At 42.6% G+C, this 21,551-nt stretch overlaps 1 protein-coding gene across 4 annotated transcripts in view; it reads left to right on the plus strand.

Annotated features, from left to right (window-relative positions):
• The window catches only part of USP10 (ubiquitin specific peptidase 10), an 80,893-nt gene that overhangs the window by 43,182 nt on the left and 16,160 nt on the right, over positions 1 to 21,551 (plus strand). For all 4 annotated transcript variants that reach the window (XM_033219185.1, XM_033219183.1, XM_033219182.1 and 1 more), the window contains 6 exons: positions 1,163 to 2,203; positions 16,106 to 16,197; positions 16,758 to 16,867; positions 17,292 to 17,347; positions 17,571 to 17,674; positions 20,451 to 20,550. In XM_033219185.1, coding sequence (XP_033075076.1) covers positions 1,163 to 2,203; positions 16,106 to 16,197; positions 16,758 to 16,867; positions 17,292 to 17,347; positions 17,571 to 17,674; positions 20,451 to 20,550 — 1,503 coding nt within the window. The remainder of the gene's footprint in view (positions 1 to 1,162; positions 2,204 to 16,105; positions 16,198 to 16,757; positions 16,868 to 17,291; positions 17,348 to 17,570; positions 17,675 to 20,450; positions 20,551 to 21,551) is intronic.

Consider the following 21,551-nt stretch of genomic DNA (forward strand, 5'->3'; position numbering starts at 1 on the left):
AGACTTCTAGGGGTCCTTCCAAGGTAAAATATATTCAGTTCTCTGCAGTAGAACACCGTTCTTTGGGTATTAGTTTCTTTTCTTGAGATACATGCCTCGAAAAAAAATGGGCCCCTTAATGCTAGCCTGGAAGAAATCTTTAGCTATGCATTAAAGATGAAATAGAAGGCATGTGTCCTTCCCTTAACTTCAAAATGCGTAACTTTTTGTCAAATATAAGGTGACACTGATGCTTGATGTCTGCTGAAAGACAAAATTGATTCTAAAACTTAACCTAATTTCAGAGATATAAACTATAAAAATACATCTGTCTTAGCATGAATGAAATATGTGGATTGTGGTTACCTGGGAAGGAAGTACTGAAGGCTTCCCAAGAGATAGTGAAAAGTTCACAATTCTAACTTTTTCTTTTGGTGTTTTCGGAAGGCTTTACCACCCATGGAGTTAATCCAGTGTGGCTTTATTTAGGGGATATTCGTGTGTGTTCATGTCAGGGCCACTTTTCAGACTTAATGGAAGGTTACCAGTGGAGGAGACCAAGAGATGGAGAATTCAAGAGTGCTCTGAAGTGCGCCTTTATATATAGGATTCTCTGTTGTTGTTGTTGTTGAATCTTTTTTTGGCATCTTTTTTTGTTTTTAAATTTATACTTTCTAATTTCTCCTATCCAGTATATATAGGGTTCTTTGCGTAGTTTGTGTTTTTGGAATTAATCAAATCACGTTACCTAGAGAAGCTGATTTAACCGTGTTTTAAGTCCCTAAGTTAGTTGTCATGATCTTTCAAAATTTAAATTGTCCAAAATACATATTCCTTTATCTCAGGCATAAGGGAGCTATCAGAAAGTCAGATTCCATTGAGGGATATTTTTAAACTGGCAAAATATTACTTGCTTTTTATTACAAATTTATTTTAATTTCTACCTTCTGAAAGCCTTCCTTAGCTAGGAAGGTAAGTACAGGCTTCTGCTTTTCATATCCCCAAATTAAATAGTTTTATAGTTTCTTTTTCAGCAAATTGTTCCACATAAGTAAAGGACGTAATAGATTTGTTGATTAGGAAGAGAATTTAAGGTTTTCATTTTCAAAGAGAAAGTGAGTAATTACTGGTACTTAGAGTTTGTAGAACTGTGTTCTTAACTAATAGTTTGTTTTCTAAATAGGACAAGAATATCAGAGAATTGAGTTTGGTGTCAATGAAGTCATCGAACCCAGTGACACTTTGCCGAGAACCCCCAGCTACAGTATTTCAAGCACACTGAACCCTCAGGCCCCTGAATTTATTCTCGGTTGTACAACTTCCAAAACAACCCCTGATGGTATCACTAAAGAAGCAAGCTATGACTCCATCGACTGCCAGTACCCAGGCTCTGCCCTCGCTTTGGATGGAAGTTCTAATGTGGAGGCGGAAGTTTTGGAAAATGATGGTGTCTCCGGTGGTCTTGGACAAAGGGAGCGTAAAAAGAAGAAAAAGCGGCCACCTGGGTATTACAGCTATTTGAAAGATGGCGGTGATGATCGTATTTCCACAGAAGCCCTGGTCAATGGCCATGCCAGTTCAGCAGTCCCGAACAGTGTCAGTGCAGAGGATGCAGAATTTATGGGTGACATGCCCCCGTCAGTTACGCCCAGGACTTGTAACAGCCCCCAGAACTCCACGGACTCTGTCAGTGACACTGTGCCTGACAGTCCTTTCCCCGGAGCACTCGGCAGTGACACCAGGACTGCAGGGCAGCCGGAGGGGAGCCCCGGGGCTGATTTTGGTCAGTCCTGCTTCCCTGCAGAGGCTGGCAGAGACACCCTGTCAAGGACAGCTGGGGCTCAGCCCTGCGTTGGTACCGATACTACTGAAAACCTTGGAGTTGCTAATGGACAAATACTTGAATCCTCGGGTGAGGGCACAGCTACTAATGGGGTGGAGTTGCACACCACGGAAAGCATAGACTTGGACCCAACCAAACCCGAGAGTGCATCACCTCCGGCTGACGGCATAGGCTCTGCATCAGGCACCCTTCCTGTCAGCCAGCCCAAGTCCTGGGCCAGTCTCTTTCACGATTCTAAGCCCTCTTCCTCCTCGCCGATGGCCTATGTGGAAACTAAGTATTCCCCTCCCGCCATCTCTCCCCTGGTTTCTGAAAAGCAGGTTGAAGTCAAAGAAGGGCTTGTTCCAGTTTCAGAGGATCCCGTAGCCATAAAGATTGCAGGTATAGTTGAAAAGATACAAATCTAGAGTGAAGATGGGAACAGACCTCATCAACTGGTCTTATAGACTGCGGTGTTAGAGTGTTACCCATAACAGTGCTAGATTACCTGTGCGTGAGTAGCAATGTCTGAAGAATGCCTATGTCTTAAATGTTCTCTAGAAGTAAGACAATATAGAAACAAATGGGAGGAGAGGGTTGTCGTAACTTTAAGTTAAATGAAAGATCCATGTCTGTTAGCAGTTCTTTTCTGTTGACAAGTTACATTTCCATTTCTTGCCTTTTGTTCAAGTAATTCTGCTCCACAGTGTGAATGTATAATGGATTTTTTCTGTGAGATACCTTTGGTATGATAATCCTGATTTGTACTCACTGTGTGCTCCTTCCTTTTTATATTTCTTAAGATACAAGAAAGCATTTTGTGAAATAACATGTTTTTGTTTTTATGCCTGTTTTCCATTGAGTAAATGGATTCTATTCAGAATTTTGATAAATCAAGGTCAGCTCTTGAAAGGAAGAGAATAACGTTAAGAGTTCAGCCCAAAGTTAATATTTTATTTCAAAGTGCTGAGGCTCCAAGGTAAAAACAATTACAATAAAAATAGAAAGCTGCATAATTCACAGATTGTTTTAAAAAGTTACAGTAGGAAGTCAGAAATACAGCACGGTATGAAAGAGGTATGTGTGCTCACACAGCCACATGTTGCGTAACGATGGATGTGTGCTCTGAGATGTACGTGTTAACGTCAGAGGGCACTACACAAATACAGATGGTAGCGCCTTCGGCTAGTGGTGCAGCCTGTTGCTCCCTGTCCAGCATGTCACTACTGAGTGCTGTAGGCAGCTGTAACACAGTGCTAAGTATTTGTGTGCCTGAACCCATTTAGACATAGAAAAGATACAGTATAGGTAGGGTATAAAGGATGAAAAATGCTTCCCCTGTACAGAGCACTCATCATGAATGGAGCTTGCAAGACTGGAGTGACTCTGGGTGAGTGAGTCAGTGATGAGTGCGAAGTGGATGTGAAGGCCCAGGACAGTACTGAGCAAAGCCGAGCTTTATAAACACCGTACACTGAGGCTGTACTACGTTCATTTACACATTTTTCCTCAATAAGAAATTAACCTTAGCTTACTGTAACCTTTTTACTGTTTATTTTGCTTTCAAATTAAAAATGCTAAACTTTTTGACTCATGAGAACACCGAGCTTGAAACACACCCTGTGCAGCTGTACAAAAATATTTCCTTCCTTTTTATTCTTATTCTATAAGCTTTTTTCTATTAAAGTTAGTTTTTAACTTTTTAAACTCAAAAACTAAGACACAAGCATTAGCCTGGGCCCGAACAGGGTCAGGAGCATCAAGGCGTCACTAGGCAGCAGGGCATTTTCAGCTCCCTTAGAATCTTGTGGGACCATCATCTGCGCGGTCCATCGTTGACCGAAACGCTGTTACGCTGCCCGTGGCTGTACCTGCTGAAGAAGCAGAAGCTGTGTCATCAGGGTGGATTCTACTAAGCTTGGTAGCCGGATCCTCAGATTCTTCCCCTAGCAGCCAAGTTAAAATAAGCTGTTTCGTTTAGGCTTTCGGTAATACTTTCTGATGTGACCTTTTGGAACATTTGACAACCTTCATTTTTTTTTTGGATATGGAGTCTCGCTCTGTCACCCGGGCTGGAGTGCAGTAGCCGGATCTCAGCTCACTCCCGGGTTTACGCCATCCTCCTGCCTCAGCTACCCGAGTAGCTGGGACTGCAGGCGCCCACCACCTCACCCGGCTTGTTTTTTGTATTTTTTTAAGTAGAGACGGGGTTTCACCGTGTTAGCCAGGATGGTCTCGATCTCCTGACCTCGTGATCCGCCCGTCTCGGCCTCCCGAAGTCCTGGGACTACAGGCATGAGCCACTGCGCCCGGCCTGACAACCTTCATTACCAGGATGTAGCAGCAAGCTGCCAAATGCACACCCTTCTGTGGAGGGTCAGAATTGTGTAAGAACTAAAACACATTCTTTGGATGGCAGTAGGATGATAGCAAGCAATGTATACATTTTTTTAAGAGTATTTTATTCCTTATACAAAATACATTATCTCAGGTACTCTTGTTGCTCTGAAGTTCTCTTAAAATGAGGAAATAATAGGCCATACATCGTTATTTTGGGCTTCATATATATTTCTTTTCTTTTTTTTTTTTTTTGAGACGGAGTCTTGCTCTGCCACCCAGGCTGGAGTGCAGTGGCCGGATCTCAGCTCGCTACAAGCTCCGCCTCCCGGGTTTACGCCATTCTCCTGTCTCAGCCTCCCGAGTAGCTGGGACTACAGGCGCCCGCCTCGTCGCCCGGCTAGTTTTTTTTTTGTATTTTTAAGTAGAGACGGGATTTCACCGTATTAGCCAGGATGGTCTCGATCTCCTGACCTCGTGATCCGCCCGTCTCGGCCTCCCAAAGTGCTGGGATTACAGGCTTGAGCCACCGCGCTCGGCCTCATATATATTTCTTAAAGCAAGGTGATTTTTTTTTTTTTTTTTGAGATGCGGCCTCACTCTGTTGCTTAGGCTGTAGTGCAAGAGGCTCGATCTTGGCTCACTACAACCCTGCCTCCTGGGTGCAAGTGATTCTCCTGCTTCGGCCTCTCAAGTAGCTGGGATTACAGGCACATGCCACAACGTCCAGCTATTTTTTTTTTTTTTTTTTTTTGGATTTTTAGTAGAAACGGCGTTTCACCATGCTGGCCTCAAACTCCTGACCTCAAGTGATCCGCTCGCCTCAGCCTCCCAAAGTGTTGGGATTCCAGGCGTGAGCCACTGCACTCAGGCCAGGTAATTTCTTTAACACAGTGTTCAGGATGTGTTTATTGCAAGGACTGATATTGTAAGATAGATTGTGTAAGCCTTTTGTATAGATTACTAAGTTAAAACTTTATTTTTAACCTATAATGAGAAATGCATGGTGGGGTGCTCCTAAAAATGCATTCTAAGTTAGAAGTCATGAGAATTTTTTTTTTTTTGAGAGGGAGTCTCACTCTGTCACCCAGGCTGGAGTGCAGTGGCGTAATCTCAACTCACTGCAACCTTCTCCTCCTGGGTTCAGGCAATTCTTCTGTCTCAGCCTCCCGACTAGCTGGGACTTTAGGCGCCTGCCACCATTCCCAGCTAACTTTTGTATTTTTAGTAGAGACAGGGTTTCACCATGTTGGCCAGGCTGGTCCCGAACTCCTGACCTCAAGTGATCCTTCTGCCTCCACCTCTCAAAGTGCTGAGATTTCAGACATGAGCCACTGCACCCAGCCAAGAACATTATAGTTTTGTTTCTAAAATAGCTCCACAAAGGAAAACCTCCCATCCTAGGGAGGTTTTCTCAATCTTTATTTAAAATAAGAAAGGAAAGCTTCATTTTAAATGTTTTAAAACATTCTGCTTAGTCATACGACTTTAAATATAGTTTGATAAATAGTTATGCTCTGTTTATGTTAAAGTCTAATTGAAGTAGCTTTGTCAAACACTGAAGAGCCTCTTAATGACTGGTAGTAGACGAAAGCCTTGCCACACACAGTCCACGTAATTATTTTTGTATGGACATAGTGTAAATCCCTCCCCAACAGATTATTTTTTTAATCCTATTTTGGTTAGGTCAGTTATGAAGATGTTTTAATTTTCTGAGCAAACGTGTAGCTTCTTTAAAAATACGTAATTCTTTTCAGCCTGTTTGTTGAGCCTTCACATGTATACATGTGATATACAGCATGTAATTGCTGACAGTTTGAGGATTCTCGTAAAATAGTAGAGCAGTAGAGTCACATTAAATAACTCTTGGGATCATATAGGGCTTAGGGAGAATGGCATTGTTTGAACTTTTTGTTGTTTTATTCTCCTACTTAGGGATTTACTTTATAAAAGTGCTAAAATATACTCAATTTGTTACAAGTCAGATCCACTACCACAAATTCCCTTTAGTGGGCATACTTTTTTTTTTTTTTTTTTGAGATGGAGTCTCGCTCTGTCGCCCAGGCTGGAATGCAGTGGCACTATCTCGGCTCACTGCAAGCTCCGCCCCCTGGGTTCACGCCATTCTCCTGTCTCAGCCTCCTGAGTGGCTGGGACTACAGGCGCCCGCCACCACGCCCGGCTAATTTTTTTTTTTGTATTTTTAGTAGAGACAAGATTTCACCGATTTAGCCAGGATGGTCTCGATCTCCTGACCTTGTGATCCGCCCGCCTCGGCCTCCCAAAGTGCTGGGATTACAGGCGTGAGCCACTGCGCCCGGCCTAGTGGGCATACTTTTTTTAAGTGTAGACCCATTTATTTTAAGCAGCGTTTAACTGGGTGAAAGTCTAGTTTCATTAAAAGATCTCTTGATGTTAGTTATAATAGAATTTGACTTGCATTAGTATCTGTTTGTACTGAGACAGTGGTATCTGTGTTATTAACTTTTGCGAAAGAGGCAGTGGGGAATGATTTAGACATTAAATGTATTCCTTTCTGCCAGGCATGATAGTGTGGAGATTGAGGCTTGAGGATCGCTTGAGCCTAGGAGTTTGAGGCCAGCCTGGGCAACATACTGAGACCCCCGTCTCTTTAAAAAAAGAAAAAAAAAAATTATACCCACACAAAATGCTAGAGTAATTTGTGTATTTTTTGTCTCAAGTTTATTTGTTTCAAATACCCACATTTCTGGACTATTTCCCCTATCGTTAAGCCTGCTTAATAAATGCCAACTAGTTTTTATGCTATCAGAAGTGAAATTAAGAAGGCAGATCGACTAAAAGAAAAAGAATCACATATAAAGCATTTGGAAATGAAATACATTAAACTCTTGATTACTCTTAAACTATCCACTTTAATGGGTTCTACTTGGATCTTGGTGGCAAGGCCATCTTCTGGGTGTAGGTTATGTGTCAGCATTTTCTTCCATTGGCTGTTTTTTAAGTGTAAACTGCTCTTTAAGAGGAGAAGGACACGCCAGGGGAAAGCAAGTGAACTGAACACTCAGTGACTTCCTTTAGCCTCAAGGGAAGGATGGATCTAAACACAAAAGGCCTGTCTTGCCGAGGGTTGGAGAGGGATCTGTGTTTCAGTGACTGGTCTGAGAGGAGATGATTGCCGTTTTTCAGTAGGAGTCAACAAAAGGAAACTTGAAAGTCTTAATACAGCCTGGCATAGTGGCTCACGCCTGTAATCCCAACACTTTGGGGAGGCTGAGGTGGGCAGATCACTTGAGGCCAGGAGTTCAAAACCAGCCTGGCCAACATAGCGAAATCCCGTCTTTACTAAAAGTATAAAAATTAGATGGTTGTGGTGGCTCGTGGCTGTAATCCCAGCTACTGAGGAGCCTGAGGCGGGAGAATAGCTTGAACCTGGGAGTTGGAGGTTGCAGTGAGCCGAGATTGTACCGCTGCACTCCAGCCTGGGCAACAGAGTGAGACTGTCTCAAGAAAACCCCAAAACTTAATAGCTTGTGTTTGAAAGTAGTTGCGAAACACGGCACCCTTGTTTTAAGAGTGAGTATGGCAGACACATGGGGAGTGCCTTTGCTGCTGCTTCCCTCATTAGCACAGATACTTTGGAATTGACTGAACATGTCATGTTTGAAATTGAACATATACTTTTAGTGAACGTTGTACTTTTCCTGGGTCTTTACTAAGGAACATTCCTCAGATACTAGACTGAATTGTATCAGATGCTTTCACATCACAAGTAGAGCAAGTTTGTATTGGATGTTTTGCTTTCAAAATTATGCAACAGTGTATTTCGTTTTAACAGAATATAAATAATGGTGGGTAAGGAGAGTGGCCAACTGCCGGATAAAATAAGTTAAAATTCCAGTGAGAGAGAATTAGGAAAACTGAACTCTGGAACAGCTCTGAAAACATTGCGTTGAAGTATCTAGCAATGTCATTTATTATGAATTGTTAGTCCAAACCTGTTTATATGATTTTGCACAGTGGTTTTATACCTAAAAGGTATTGGATCGAGAAACAAAGTTATTACAATTTGGGTCTTCTCGAATGAATTCCCCTGTCCGTGTTTATTTAAGTGTAAATGAAAATACAGTTATGTGCTGCTTTAATGATGTTTCAGTCAACAACAGACCGCATGTACCACGGTGGCGCCATAAGATTATGATGGAGCTAAACAATTTCTAGTGACCAGTGAGTTGTGTTACAGATGCCTACAATATTCAGTTCACAACATCCTGTACGGGTTTGTAGCTTAGGAGCAATAGGCTCTAGCATATAGCCTAGGTGTGTAGTTGGCTATACTATCTAGGCGTTTGATCCCACAATGACAAAATTGCCTAATGCCACATTTCTCAGAACATATTCCCGTCATTAAGCATGGCTGTGTATCCTAAAACTGATCTTTTATTTTGGCAGTTTATAAATCACGCATATCCTTTCACCCCCTCCTTGGGGGAAATGGTTTCTCAGATATTTTGCATTCCTCTTCAAAAAGTACACAGGCAGTAGTCATGCGACATGATCTGAGTTAAAAAGGCATGGCACCCGTTTACAGGGATCCACCCTTGTGGATTGAGAGTTTAGTCCACATCTGATTCGATGTTTGTATCCTCACATTTATTATACATCTTTCCACTTCAGAAACATAAGTTGATCTGCAGCCAATGGGTAGTGGTACATTTTGGTCACTTTGCTGTCCTTCATCTGGTTAGGTAACTAAGATATGTGTGTTCTTCCAAATTGATGGTAATGAGGAAAAGAAAAGCACTTGGAGAATGTTCTGGACAGTTAGGAAGATGACAGAAAAGCAGGTCAACACCACCAGAATGTCGATTACGGACCAGTTATTGAGCCCTAAGAATCAGAGTTCCGCACCTTGCGTTTTCATGGATTTTCGATGGCAACGTGACCTCTAAGTCCTAACTTTAGGAAAACAGAATTTGATGTATAAAATATGTGTAAGAATAATCATAGCTTATAATAACATAAAAGTTTATGATGCTAGTATTGCCTTTGAGTTGATAAACAATTTCAGTGGGCTGATTTGTGGCAGCCCTTGTGAACTACCATCTACCATGTATGTCTTAACATTAAAAAAAAAAAAGACTATTAAGCAACTCCATTTTTCTGTATGTCAGCAGATTTCATAAGAGTGAAATTTCAGATCAGCCTTTTAATGTGAGTTACTACAAAAGTGAACTATGGGTTTCAATTTTGTGTCTTCTATGAGTCATTCTGGCATTTTGTGCCTTTTCACACACATTGTTCTAGGCAGTGCCACCAACTCCTGTGACATAGATGGGTTTGGGAGGCCATCTTCCTAAAGTTGCTCTCTGAACAGCTAAGCAGTAAATTATACCAACCATGATGAATTGAAAAGAAGGCTTCTGGGGAAAGTTTGTTATTACAACCGACTTCTGATTATATGCCCTAAAAGAAGGTAAAATAGATACACCAATGGCAATGACTTGGGAATGCAGGTCAGACTTAAAGTTTCAACCTAGAAATTCCCTGTCCTCTATCCTTGGTGGCCCGCCTCCCTCATTTTGATTCTTTTAACCTCCATAATTAGAGTGTGTATTGGACTTTAGGCTAGGAATAAAATAGTAAATGAAAATGTTGATGTTGAAAGAGGAATTTAATTAAGTAAGAGTGAAGAATGATATTAGAAATTTGGAAGTGGTATTAGTTCTGGCTTGTCCATAAGACCTGACGTTTGAATGATAACAGTAGGATTCATTCACTTGAACATAATTCAGCCCAGTCTTAGGAGGAATTGAAACTGCTTCTGCACCTCTGTTCTTTCACCACGAGGGAGAAAAGGAACTCATGAACTTCGTAAAGCGTTAGTGTCTCCTCCAGTTTATGGTTATTGAAATGAGTCAGGATGGAAGGCTTGATGTACATGTGATATGTTACAAAACTGGACCGTAACTGTTTCTTGAGTGTTTGGATCTTAAGAGAACATCTTTGACAATAAGTATTTAATTTTCATTTCTTACAATCATTCCTCTTAAAATGGAGCTTTGTTTTAAAAAAAAAAAATTTTTTTTTTCTGTCACTCAGGCTGGAGTGCTGTGGCATGATCATAGCTCACTGCAGCCTTGAACTCCTGGGCACAGGTGGTCTTCCTGCCCCAGCTTCCTGAGTAGCTGGGACTACAGGCAGATACCACCGTGTCCAGCTAATTAAAAAATTTTTTTTGTAGCAACAGAGTCTCACTGTGTTGTCCAGGCTGGTCTTGGAATTCCTGGACTCAAGTGATCTTCCTGCCACAGCCTCCCAAAGTGTTGCGATTACAGGCATGAGCTACCACACCAGGCCTGAAATAGAACTTTATTAATACATCTTTAATATGACAAGATGTTTAAAACTTGTCCAGATTTTAAGGAAGTTGGGCTAACATTTTCTCTTGAGATGCTGAAAGTTGTTGGTTTTCTCAAACGCTTACATAAATTAATTTGCTTTTCCCTTCTCCTTCCACCTCTATTAGCTCTTTATTTTCTAGGGGGGATTCTGATGTCTGTAGTGAGCTGACCGTCATACCTGGAGTGGTCTGCTCATGTATTTACACGCGTGCTCGTCTTTGCCATAGCTGAGCATGGTGCAGCTCCTTATCTGTTCGGGTGAGGAGTGATCTGCCGCAGGTTGCAAAATGAATGAAGTGGCAGAGCCAGGGTGTGAACCCTGTCTTCCTGGTTGGTGTGCCTGGGCCCTTGCCTTTTACTGTGCGTCTTCTCGGGAGCTGTCATTTAGACTTTCTGGACCAGGAGCTAAATGACCTTTAAAGTCTGTTGAGTCATTTCTAACAAATATGAATGGAGTCATTTGCCATAACCAACAACTTTAATCTCCAGATGTTTAATTCATCCTGTATTACTGTCTAATGAGAACTTACTGTATGCCACACACTGTCTGGTTGGAGTAATGATTGGCCTTGCCTTCAGGGTAGTCTGAGGCATAAGATCAGAAAGGAACAGATGGCAACTGTTTGTAGAGAGAAGTGATCATTGGCAGAGGGGTGTTGAGGGAAGAAAGCAAGGAGGGGAGGCCTCATGCAGCTAGTAGGGATGGCAGTAACAGGCTGAGGATACAGAAGCCCGTCAAGTTCTGTTACCTTAGATGGGGCAGACTTTGTTGAGCAACACACCACTAATGTCAGGTAGGCGGTGATGAGGTTGGCTACCGTGGAGACAGTGTGGAGAATCTTGAGTGCCTTCTGTCGGTCTTACTCTGAGATTAGGATTTAGGATCATTGTAAGAGACTAATAACAGAATGATAGGGTATTTTAGTTTATGAAAGACTTGCCACTAGATAAAATTTTTCTAGAATAACGGAATAATCATTAAGAAAAATCTAGGTTTATCAGTGTGTCTTCCATATTTTCCAAGTCTGTAAAGGTTTATTCTACGTTTAACAACATTGTACCAGAATGGCCTTTCAAAGAGTGTCAAAGGCTGGAAGAAAAGCTGGTGGAGTACATTCCCTCCTACATCTCCTGAGGGTCCATTTGTTCTGCTGTTTCAGAGGTGGTGCTCATTGGCTTTTGTAGATGTGTGTCTGAAATGTTGTTCCTTGCAGTTATTGAACAAACCACTGGGTGATGCTAGAAGACTTGATTTTAACACTATGGAAGAAAAACAGTGAAACTGCTTTTTAACCTGCCTGCGCCTCAAAATAAGCAAACTGGAAGCTGGCATCGATTTAAGGGAATGGTTGAGGTAGAAACTAAAGGTTTCTGTCTGACCAGTTCACACTGTTTCACAAATAAATGCTGGAAAAAAGTTGGTTTATAGTTTATTTATATATCCTCTGATTGCATGGAGATTGAATGGTCAAGCTTCCAGGCCATGCAGATTATTCTGGGCACGTAACTCAGTTAAGAACATGAAAGGAGGCCAGGCACAGTGGCTCCCACCTGTAATCCCACTACTTTGGGAGTCCGAGGCGGGCAGATTGCTTGAGGCCAGGAGTTCAAGACCAGTCTGGTCAACATGGCAAAAACTCTGTCTCTCGACTTTGTCTCAAAAAAAAAAAAAGCTATGTTTTCAGACAGAGCTTAGTGCAGCCAGTTCTTGATTGCTCTGCACCTGCTTTCCTTTTAAGAGTGGAGTTAGCCTCCACTCTTAAAGCATGTTTTTGAGTCTGTTCGAACGGGTCAACAAGGAAGGGAAGTTTCAGGCAGATCTTGTATGCCTGGCTCTGGTGGCTTCCTTCATTTCCTTCCAGTATCAGTGCTAAACAGGAATGAATGTCTTCAAGCACTGTCTCAACCACCTCTGGCATCTTCACCCTGACTCTGCCCTAGAAGACCTTTCCTCCCATATCATCAAGAAAACCAAAGTTGCTCTTTCACTCCTTCTCCCACCCAGAAACTTTGCATCTTCCTGGATCCCTAGCTTCTTGCCCCCCGTGATCCTGTCTCCTTCCTCAGCCCAGCTTCTGGCTGAGCAGCCTCCACTTGCTGTCTTCACTCCTACACGCTGCCCCTGCACGCTTCTCGCTTTTCGACCCTTCCAGCCCCGTACTCTGGGGACCTGTGCGTGTGTTTGTGTGATTATCAATCTGTCGAACCAGGGAGATTGAGGCTGCAGTGAGCCGTGATCTCGCCACTGCACGCCAGTCTGAGTAACAGAGCAAGATCCTGTCTCTAAAATAATAATTATGGTTGGGTGTGGTAGCACACATCTGTAGTCCCAGCTACTTGGGAGGCTGAGGCACAAGAATTGCTTGAGACCCAGAGGCGGAGGTTGGAGTGAGCCAGGATGGTGCCACTGCACTCCAGCCTGGGCAACAGAGTGATACTGTTTCAAAAAAAAAAAAAAAATCAGTCACTTGCTGGTCTTTGGATATAAATATACTATTTACTGGTGTCATCTGGGTACCTTTTACCAACATCTCTAAAACTGAACTCATCACCACATGAAACAAAAAATAACCTGCTCATCCTGTTGTATTCCTGCTCTAGCTGGATAGCACTGCTGCCCCAGCCAGTGAGAACCTTCTAGTATCTCTCTTCTTCCTCAGCTTCCATTTGGTGTCTTCAGCCCCTGACCTTTCCAGAGTTTCTGCAGCCCTTGGATTCGGCTAAGCATCCTTCCCCCATCCCCCAACACGCCTTCAGCTTAGCCTGTACAGTGTGTGTTTGGAGCCAGGGACATCACAGTTTGTCCCTGCACTGGTCTGCGAGCTCGCCTAGGGCAGGACCATCTCGCATTCATCTCTGTTCCTTGCTTACCCGGTGCCCACGCCGTGGCTCACGCCTGTAATCCAAGCACTTTGGGAGGCCAAGACAGGTGGATCACTTGAGCTCAGGAGTTCCAGGACCAGCCTGGCCAACATGGTGAAACCCTGTCTCTCCTAAAGATACAAAAATTAGCTGGGCGTGGTGGTGCACATCTGTAATCCCAGCTACATGGGAGGCTGAGGCAGGAAAATCACTTGAACCCAGGACACAGAGGTTGCAGTGAGCCGAGATCGCACCACTGCACTCCATCCTGGGTGACAGAGCAAGACTCGTCTCAAAAAAACAAAGGTTTCTATGTTAGAAAGATAGCAGGTTTTGAGTCTTAAGGTTAGGTTAAAAAAAAAAATGTCAATTTGATATAAAAATACTATGGCAAAGACTTGTTGGAACCATGCTGGAGTTTTTATTTGAGACACTATGCCTTTACATCATTGATGGTTCTTTGAAAACGCACATTTTTAACACTGTGATTCTATTAGTAGCTGTTCTGTGGCACACACTAGAAATGATAGACTGTTGTGATGCTATGGTTTAAAGACAAATGTAAAAATCCACTGTAAATAGACTTTAAGCCTGTGGGGAAAAGTAAGTATCTGAAACCTTGGAATAAAAGGGATTGTTGAGTGAAGCCCCTTACATATTGAGGAAAGGGCTCAACCTCTTGAGTCAGGTAGACCCAGGTTCACAGGTCATTTCAGCTGGTATGTGACTTCAGTTTTCTCGTCTGTAAAATGGGGGTGGTAGCTGTCTCTGACAGTAGGGTTGTTATGATAATGATGAATAAGATACGCAAAGCTTCTAGCACAGTGTCCCCCACATGACAGGCGCTGTCTCTGCTGGGTGTCGTCACATGCAGGCTTGGGGTTCAGTTCGTCACTGATCCGTTATTCATTTATTTCAAGGCCCAGTTCTGTAGTCCATTTAAAGACAGAGAGGAGCTTTGCAGACTTAGTCTAACTGAACACATTGCACAGACTCTGTAATGTTTCCCTTTCTACAGAAGAAGAGCTATGCAGAAATGATGCCCTACGCTTCTCCAGTTAGAAGGAAGAGGACATTTATTCTCACAGGAAGGAGGGAATGAGAGGGGGTGTGTGTGTGTGTTGAATTTTGCAAATTAATTTCTTCATTCGATTAGTGCCGAAGTCTGGGATCTGCCAGTACAATGTAGTTTGGAAAAGAAAAGCTTTTTTTTGAGCCATGCTTTACGTGGATGCTAGTATCAAATGTATGCCATTTTGGTTTTTTTTTCCTATATACAAATCGTTTATTTATTGTACTTTATTATTATTATTATTTTTTTGAGACGGAGTCTTGCTCTGTCTCCCAGGCTGGAGTGCAGTGGCCGGATCTCAGCTCACTGCAAGCTCCGCCTTCCGGGTTCACGCCATTCTCCTGCCTCAGCCTCCTGAGTAGCTGGGACTACAGGCGCCTGCCACCTCGCCCAGCTAGTTTTTTGTATTTTTTTTTTTTTTTTTTTTTTTTTTTTCAGTAGAGATGGGGTTTCACCATGTTAGCCAGGATGGTCTCGATCTCCTGACCTCGTGATCCGCCCGTCTCGGCCTCCCAAAGTGCTGCGATTACAGGCTTGAGCCACCGCGCCCGGCCTATTGTACTTTATTTTTACATGAATTTTTATTTTTGTTGGTACATAGTAGTTGTATCTATTTGTGGGTTATATGATTAGTGTACAATTTAAAAGTAAAGGAGACAGTGTGGATTGGCTACAGATTATGAAGTTGAGGCCCTGGCTATGCTACCTGGCTCCTGTGTGATCACAGGTAAGTTAGTCAGTCTTTGGGAGCCTCAGTTTCTTTTTTGGTGGTGGTAACCAAAGGGGCAAGGTGGTGGTACTCCTAAATTACTAAGGATTAAGTCCAGCCAGTTAACATTTGTAAATTGTAAAGAACGTGCTAAGTGTAGAAGAGTTTATAAATTGTAGCCATCACCATTAGAAGATTCATAGTGGGACAGGGGGAGACCTTGTTTTAAAGCATTTCTGATGGTTAATTCTATAAAGATGACATTCGCAGCTGTTTTAATACAGAAAAAGAGTGATGTCCACTCAGGGTGAACCTGAGGCTAAGCAGCGTGTTTGTAAATCGAATAAGGGAATTACAGTGTATAAAACAGTTGCTAAATTGGATTTCTAGTGGACAGTTTAATTCGTAGGAGACTATTGTCTCTGAAAGGAATATCTTGACTCCCTGAACAGCCATTGAACATGCGCAGTGATGTGTAGGGTCAGCATTAGATGCTGGGGATGCAGAGAGGACTGAGACGCAGGTTCTGCCCAGACATCTTTCTGTCTAGTGTCTGAGACGCCTTGCTGCTGATGAGACACACCTGGCTAACAGTGTTTAAGGAAAAAAGGCTGTATCTCTCAAATCTGTTCTCTAATAATGATACTGTGTTCACATTTTTTTGTTTCTCATTAAAATAGGTAGTTCTTGTGTTCCGTAATTCTGTTCCCCCCAGGAAGATTAAATGTTGCTGTTTGAGGGAAAAGATTAATTTCAAAAAAGTTTTAATTAAGTAGCGTACTTGATGTTGAACTGAATGAAGCCTTATCAGTATGCATTTTCTTTGGATATGTGCTTTGTTGAAGGGATTTTAAATGCTCTCCCAGAGTAGAGCATATGAAATGATTTGAATATTCTTCACTAGATGTTGATTTCTGAAATACGCTTCTTCCCTCTTTCAGAGTTACTGGAGAATGTAACCCTAATCCATAAACCAGTGTCGTTGCAACCCCGCGGGCTGATCAATAAAGGGAACTGGTGCTACATTAATGCTGTATCCTTCCTGGACACCGTCCGCAAGGCCAGCGTGTTGCAGCTCTCCCTGCTTTGGGTGCATGTGACTTCGTTCAGCCTCCATGGGCCATCTAGCCCTGCCTTTGAATCCACAAGCCTGGTTTATTATTACTTGGTCTGCCTACCTTACTGATAAACAGGGTTATTCCTGGCCGCAGTCCGTCTCCCTCTAAAAGAGAGGATCTGTTGGCATATGAATGAGGGCTGCAGACAAGCTGACTCTCATTCGAGTGGTTACAGATCATAGGGCAGAGCAGCCACTTACAACTGGAAATTTGGTTTTAACGCATTGAACTATCTTGGATAAGTCAAGTTCTTGAATACAAACGATTGACTGCTTCGTAGATCCTCATATGGACATCACAGGACAGTTACCCTAGTAATGATTTGGTTTATTCCTTTTTGTGGTGACATGTCTAAGTAGTTCAATGTCCTTAACTTACTTAGGTTTTTAGAGATGTTCTTGGTGCGAAACATGCCTTTAGGAAATGTGGTGTGTCTGTTTCATTTCCTTTACGCTTCCTTACTGCCACTATGTAGACACTGCAGGCACTGGTTGCTTGCCCGCCGATGTACCACCTGATGAAGTTCATTCCTCTGTATTCCAAAGTGCAAAGGCCTTGTACGTCAACACCCATGATAGACAGCTTGTAAGTAAGGTGGTGAAAGATGTGTTATGTGGTGGGGGTTTTTTCCCCTCTGACAATTAGAATTGAAATAGTTTAGTAAAGCTCTTGATTTCCTGCCAGTGAGTCCTGTAATTTTGTCTTTTATAAAAAATAGACTGTTCGTGATTTTATGTGGAAGTTAACCAGAAATGGAATTGGAGCATTGTTTATCTGTGTTCTTTAGATTCAGTAGAAAATATTTTAGTGTTTACCAGCATATATCACTTAAAATAGACCAAAAATGCATATAGAAAAGACTTGAGTTCACTAGGTATTACAGCACTGGTTACCTAAAATCTACTATACTCGTATAGCTGATATTCTACTTAGCCATCAAAGGTCTTTAGTAAAAATATATATATACTGTTTAAAACTGCACTATTTAACGTTTTTTCCCCATGTTTAGTGTTCGGCTAATGAATGAGTTTACTAATATGCCAGTACCTCCAAAACCCCGACAAGGTTAGTAAAAATGAGTTTTGTTGATGCTATTACATATTGGGAGTTGTGGAGACAGATGACTTAAATTTGGTAAATTTATTCATGGTGGGAAGAAAATGTCTACACCTGTGCCATTCTCAGCATTCAGCCGGGTGGGAGGTGGGGGAATTTTGATGATGTTGCTTTTTTCATCATTTGTGACTTCACTGTAGTTAGGAAAACCTGTGTCCTGTTTCCATTGCAGCTCTTGGAGATAAAATCGTGAGGGACATTCGCCCAGGAGCTGCCTTTGAGCCCACATATATTTACAGACTCCTGACAGTTAACAAGTCAAGCCTGTCTGAAAAGGTTTGAGACTTCTCTGATGTTGCTAGTATCAAGTGTTGCCTTTTTTTCCAGTGTTTGTGTGGTAACTGTTGCTTATTTGATATTTGCCCTCTGTCTCCAGTGCTGTAAGTAGATGTAGGTTTATAATAGAGTCCATTGCTTGGATGAATTGAAGAGTGGCCTTGCTCACACTCTTCATCATCTGACCTTGCTCGGATAACTTTTATGGCGCACCAAGCATTGCTGTCAGTACTTTACGTATATTAACTTAGTCGACTTTGTGAATAAAGTATGATTATGATCTCCTTGTTACAATTAAGAGAAGTGAATCCACTGTCTGAGGTCATATAGCTAATGTGCATGGCAGAACCCAGCTTTCAAGAGAGCTCTCTTAACCACTGCACTATATGCCACGGGTAGAGTGGAGTGCATTGGGCCTGGAATGATGGCAGTATTCAGATGAGCTTATGTCTTCATCATACTTATAGGCTTTAGTAGCTATTTGATGTACTTGAGTCCTTTACCTAAATTTTTTTTTAAATCATATATTTTGTTACTACAGGCATGGGACCAAGGAGCCAGGGTGCCCTTATAAAAGGCCCTGGGGCTGTTGAGAGTGAATTGAGCCACCCTTAGCACAGTTAACTGAAGCATTTCTTCCCTCCCAGACTGAGTTGGTGATGACTCAGTACAAGCAGTTGAAATGATGCCTAGGGAGATGTATTCAGAGAGAAAACTGGTTGAGAAAATGCCATTTAGGTCAAGTTTACTTAAAGCTTCCTTGCTTTGAAGAAGAGTGAGTGTCGAGGGCATCGTAGCAGGATACCACCAGGGGCAGCATAGATTTTTAAGCTCTTTAAATGTTTATAATGCAACTTTTGGTATTGGCTTGGAATTATTTCCCAAGTAACGGGGAACATGGTATTAGGGAATGGAATGGAATAAAGTGTAAATAATAAATAAATAAATGGAATAAAGGCCCTCTGCCCTCAGTGAGGGAATGAGATAAATGAATAGTCAACAAGAGAAGTACAAAGATACAGAGATGCCTTAGAATCCAGAGGGGCCACCTAGCTCAGCTGGAGGCAAAAGAAAGTGGGTGCTCAGGAACCCCTCTAGGATCATGCACAGAGATAATGCTATGAACAAAAGCATCTTTTTAAGGTGACATTAATATGGGATGTGTTGGGCTCCCCAAGACCACCCTGAGGTTTGGGTGATTCACAGGAAGGACTCAGAAAATGCAGAAGCTGGTACACCAGTGGCTATGGTTTATGACAGCAAAAGCATGCAAAGCAGAGTCAGGAAGGGAAAGGACAGATGAGGCAGGGCCTAAAGGAAACCTCCAGACTCCTCTCCCAGTGCAGCCAGAAGGCTGTGCCTAACTGTTCCAGCACCAGACTGTGACCACACCTGTGAAATGCTGCCTCCCAAGGAAGCTCATTACAGACTCCGGGTCCAGAGTTTTTACTGAGGGCTGGTCCCATAGGTACCATCTGCCTAGCTTGAACCAAAAGTCCAAACTCCCAAAACAAGCAAAAGTGTTAGCAGAAAGCACATTGCTTGCACAAAGAAATTTAGGCAGAATCCCATATCAGTTATTGGACTGATGGGGACCTTGCTGAAAACCAAGTTCCCAGACACCAGCCAACGTTGCAAGCAGGCCTTTCCAAGGAGAGCCACCCAGGCCTGCTGTGAAAAGTCTTTAGCACACTTTGGCTGTGCCAGTGTTTGCCCTTTGCTGCACATGTGCAGAGCATGCACTCACGTGAACAGCTGCTGTCCACGTCTACTATTTGGAGAGGGCAAGTAAACTTGAATGCAGTAGATGCTTCAGACAGAACAATTTGCAGGGCCTTGGAACAGGCAGTTGTGCTGTGAAGAATGAAATATGAACTGATGATAAGTAACAGAATCAAACCCTCCTGATGTGGGATTATTAAACTCTTGGGTGACTCATCTGTGAATGATTTTGCTGATGTATGTGTAAAACAACTAACGTTTTAAATCAGTGAAGTTTTTCCACATATAGTTTGAGTTCTTTCCCGTGTAGTTGTCCATCATCAAAGACAGAAGCAGACATAGGGCTGCTTAGTTCACTGCTCGAGTGGTAACAGTAGTTGAACAGTGAACTGGCCCTAGACATCTAGTTCTTCGTCTTCTATTTCGTTTACCCAAGACAGATTTTTTTTTTTTTTTAGTGACTTTTTTGTGATAGTCAATGTGGCAGGGTGTGGTGGCTCATGCCTGTAATCCCAGCACTTTGGGAGGCCAAGGCAGGCAGGTCGCCTGAGGTCAGGAGTTGGAGACCAGCCTGGCCGACATGACGAAACCCCGTCTCTACTAAAAATACGAATATTAGCCAGGTATGGTGGCACACGCTTGTAGTCCCAGCTACTCGGGAGGCTGAGGCAGGAGAATCACTTGAACCCGGGAGATGGAGGTTGCACTGAGCCGAGGTTGCACCACTGCACTCCAGCCTGGGTGACAGAGTGAGACTTTGTCTCAAAAAAAAAAGTAATGTATATTTATTGAAGAAAATTTTGAAAATACAGAAAAGTATAAATAATAAAAATCCTCATTTAGAGATACGTGTTTAATCTGTTTCTCGTTTTCTTCCCACTCTTGGGATTTCAGCTATGCAAGGAAAACCCATGTCATCATGTCATTGTTTGGAAATACTTTTTACATCTTCCATTTCAGAGGAGGCATGGTTGGACTTTGCAAGTACTGTATGTCCTGCAGGCCTTGGACAGTGATCAGTTCACACTAAAGTGATTATATTTGACCTTTTCAGGGTCGACAAGAAGATGCTGAGGAATACTTAGGCTTCATTCTAAATGGACTTCATGAGGAAATGTTGAACCTAAAGAAGCTTCTCTCACCAAATAATGAAAGTAGGTTATGGTCCACTTGCCCCACAGAGTTGTGCAAGAGTTCGCTGTAAACAAGTGTTGCATGCTCATGTGTTATGTTGCTTCCCTGCCCCTCAGTCATTTTCCCTTCAGATAGCATTTATTCCTTAAGATAACTTACACCATCGAGAAGGTTATATTTAGGTAAATTACAGTTTATCCCGAACTTCTGCTATTTTCCTTCAACTTTTAATTAGGAAAATGATCAAGCATATAGAAAAGCTGAAAGAATCGTTTGATGAATACCTTTATAATTGCTGAGTATAGTTTTAAGCATATTTTCTGATGCTATACACACACTGTATATATATATATACTATATCTGTCCTATCTATCCGTCCGTATATACATACATACACATACATTTTCCCTGAATGATTCAAAGTTAAGTTGCAGCTAACAGTCTAGTTCATCCCAGGTGCTAAAGCATCCCCTGAGAATCTGCTCCTGCATAACCACAGTCCCTTATCTAACTGAGAAAACCAACTGTAATGACATGGTAATACCGACTTTGCAGAGCATCTTCAGATTTCTCCAGTCAATCCCAGGAATGTCTTTTCTAGGAGTTTATGTAAGCAAGGATCCAGTGGTGGTGCGCCTGTTGCGATTGGTTGCCGTGGATCCAGTGGCGTTGTGCCTGTTGCACTTGGTTGCCGTGGATCCAGTGGCGTTGTGCCTGTTGCACTTGGTTGCCGTGGATCCAGTGGCATTGCACCTTTTGTGATTGGTTGCCGTGGATCCAGTGGCCTTGCGCCTGTTGCCGTTGGTTGCCGTGGATCAAGTGGAGTTGCGCCTGTTGGAATTGGTTGCCGTGGATCCAGTGACGTTGCACGTGTTGCGATTGGTTGCCGTGGATCCAGTGACGTTGCGCCTGTTGCGATTGGTTGTCATGGATCCAGCGGCGTTATGCCTGTGTGATTGGTTGCCGTGGCTCTTAATGTAGAACACACCCTGATTTCATTTTCAAGGCTACAGTTGACAGA

This window comes from Trachypithecus francoisi, unplaced genomic scaffold (assembly GCF_009764315.1).
Source record: "Trachypithecus francoisi isolate TF-2019V2 unplaced genomic scaffold, Tfra_2.0 Lachesis_group10, whole genome shotgun sequence".
NCBI lineage: Eukaryota > Metazoa > Chordata > Mammalia > Primates > Cercopithecidae > Trachypithecus > Trachypithecus francoisi.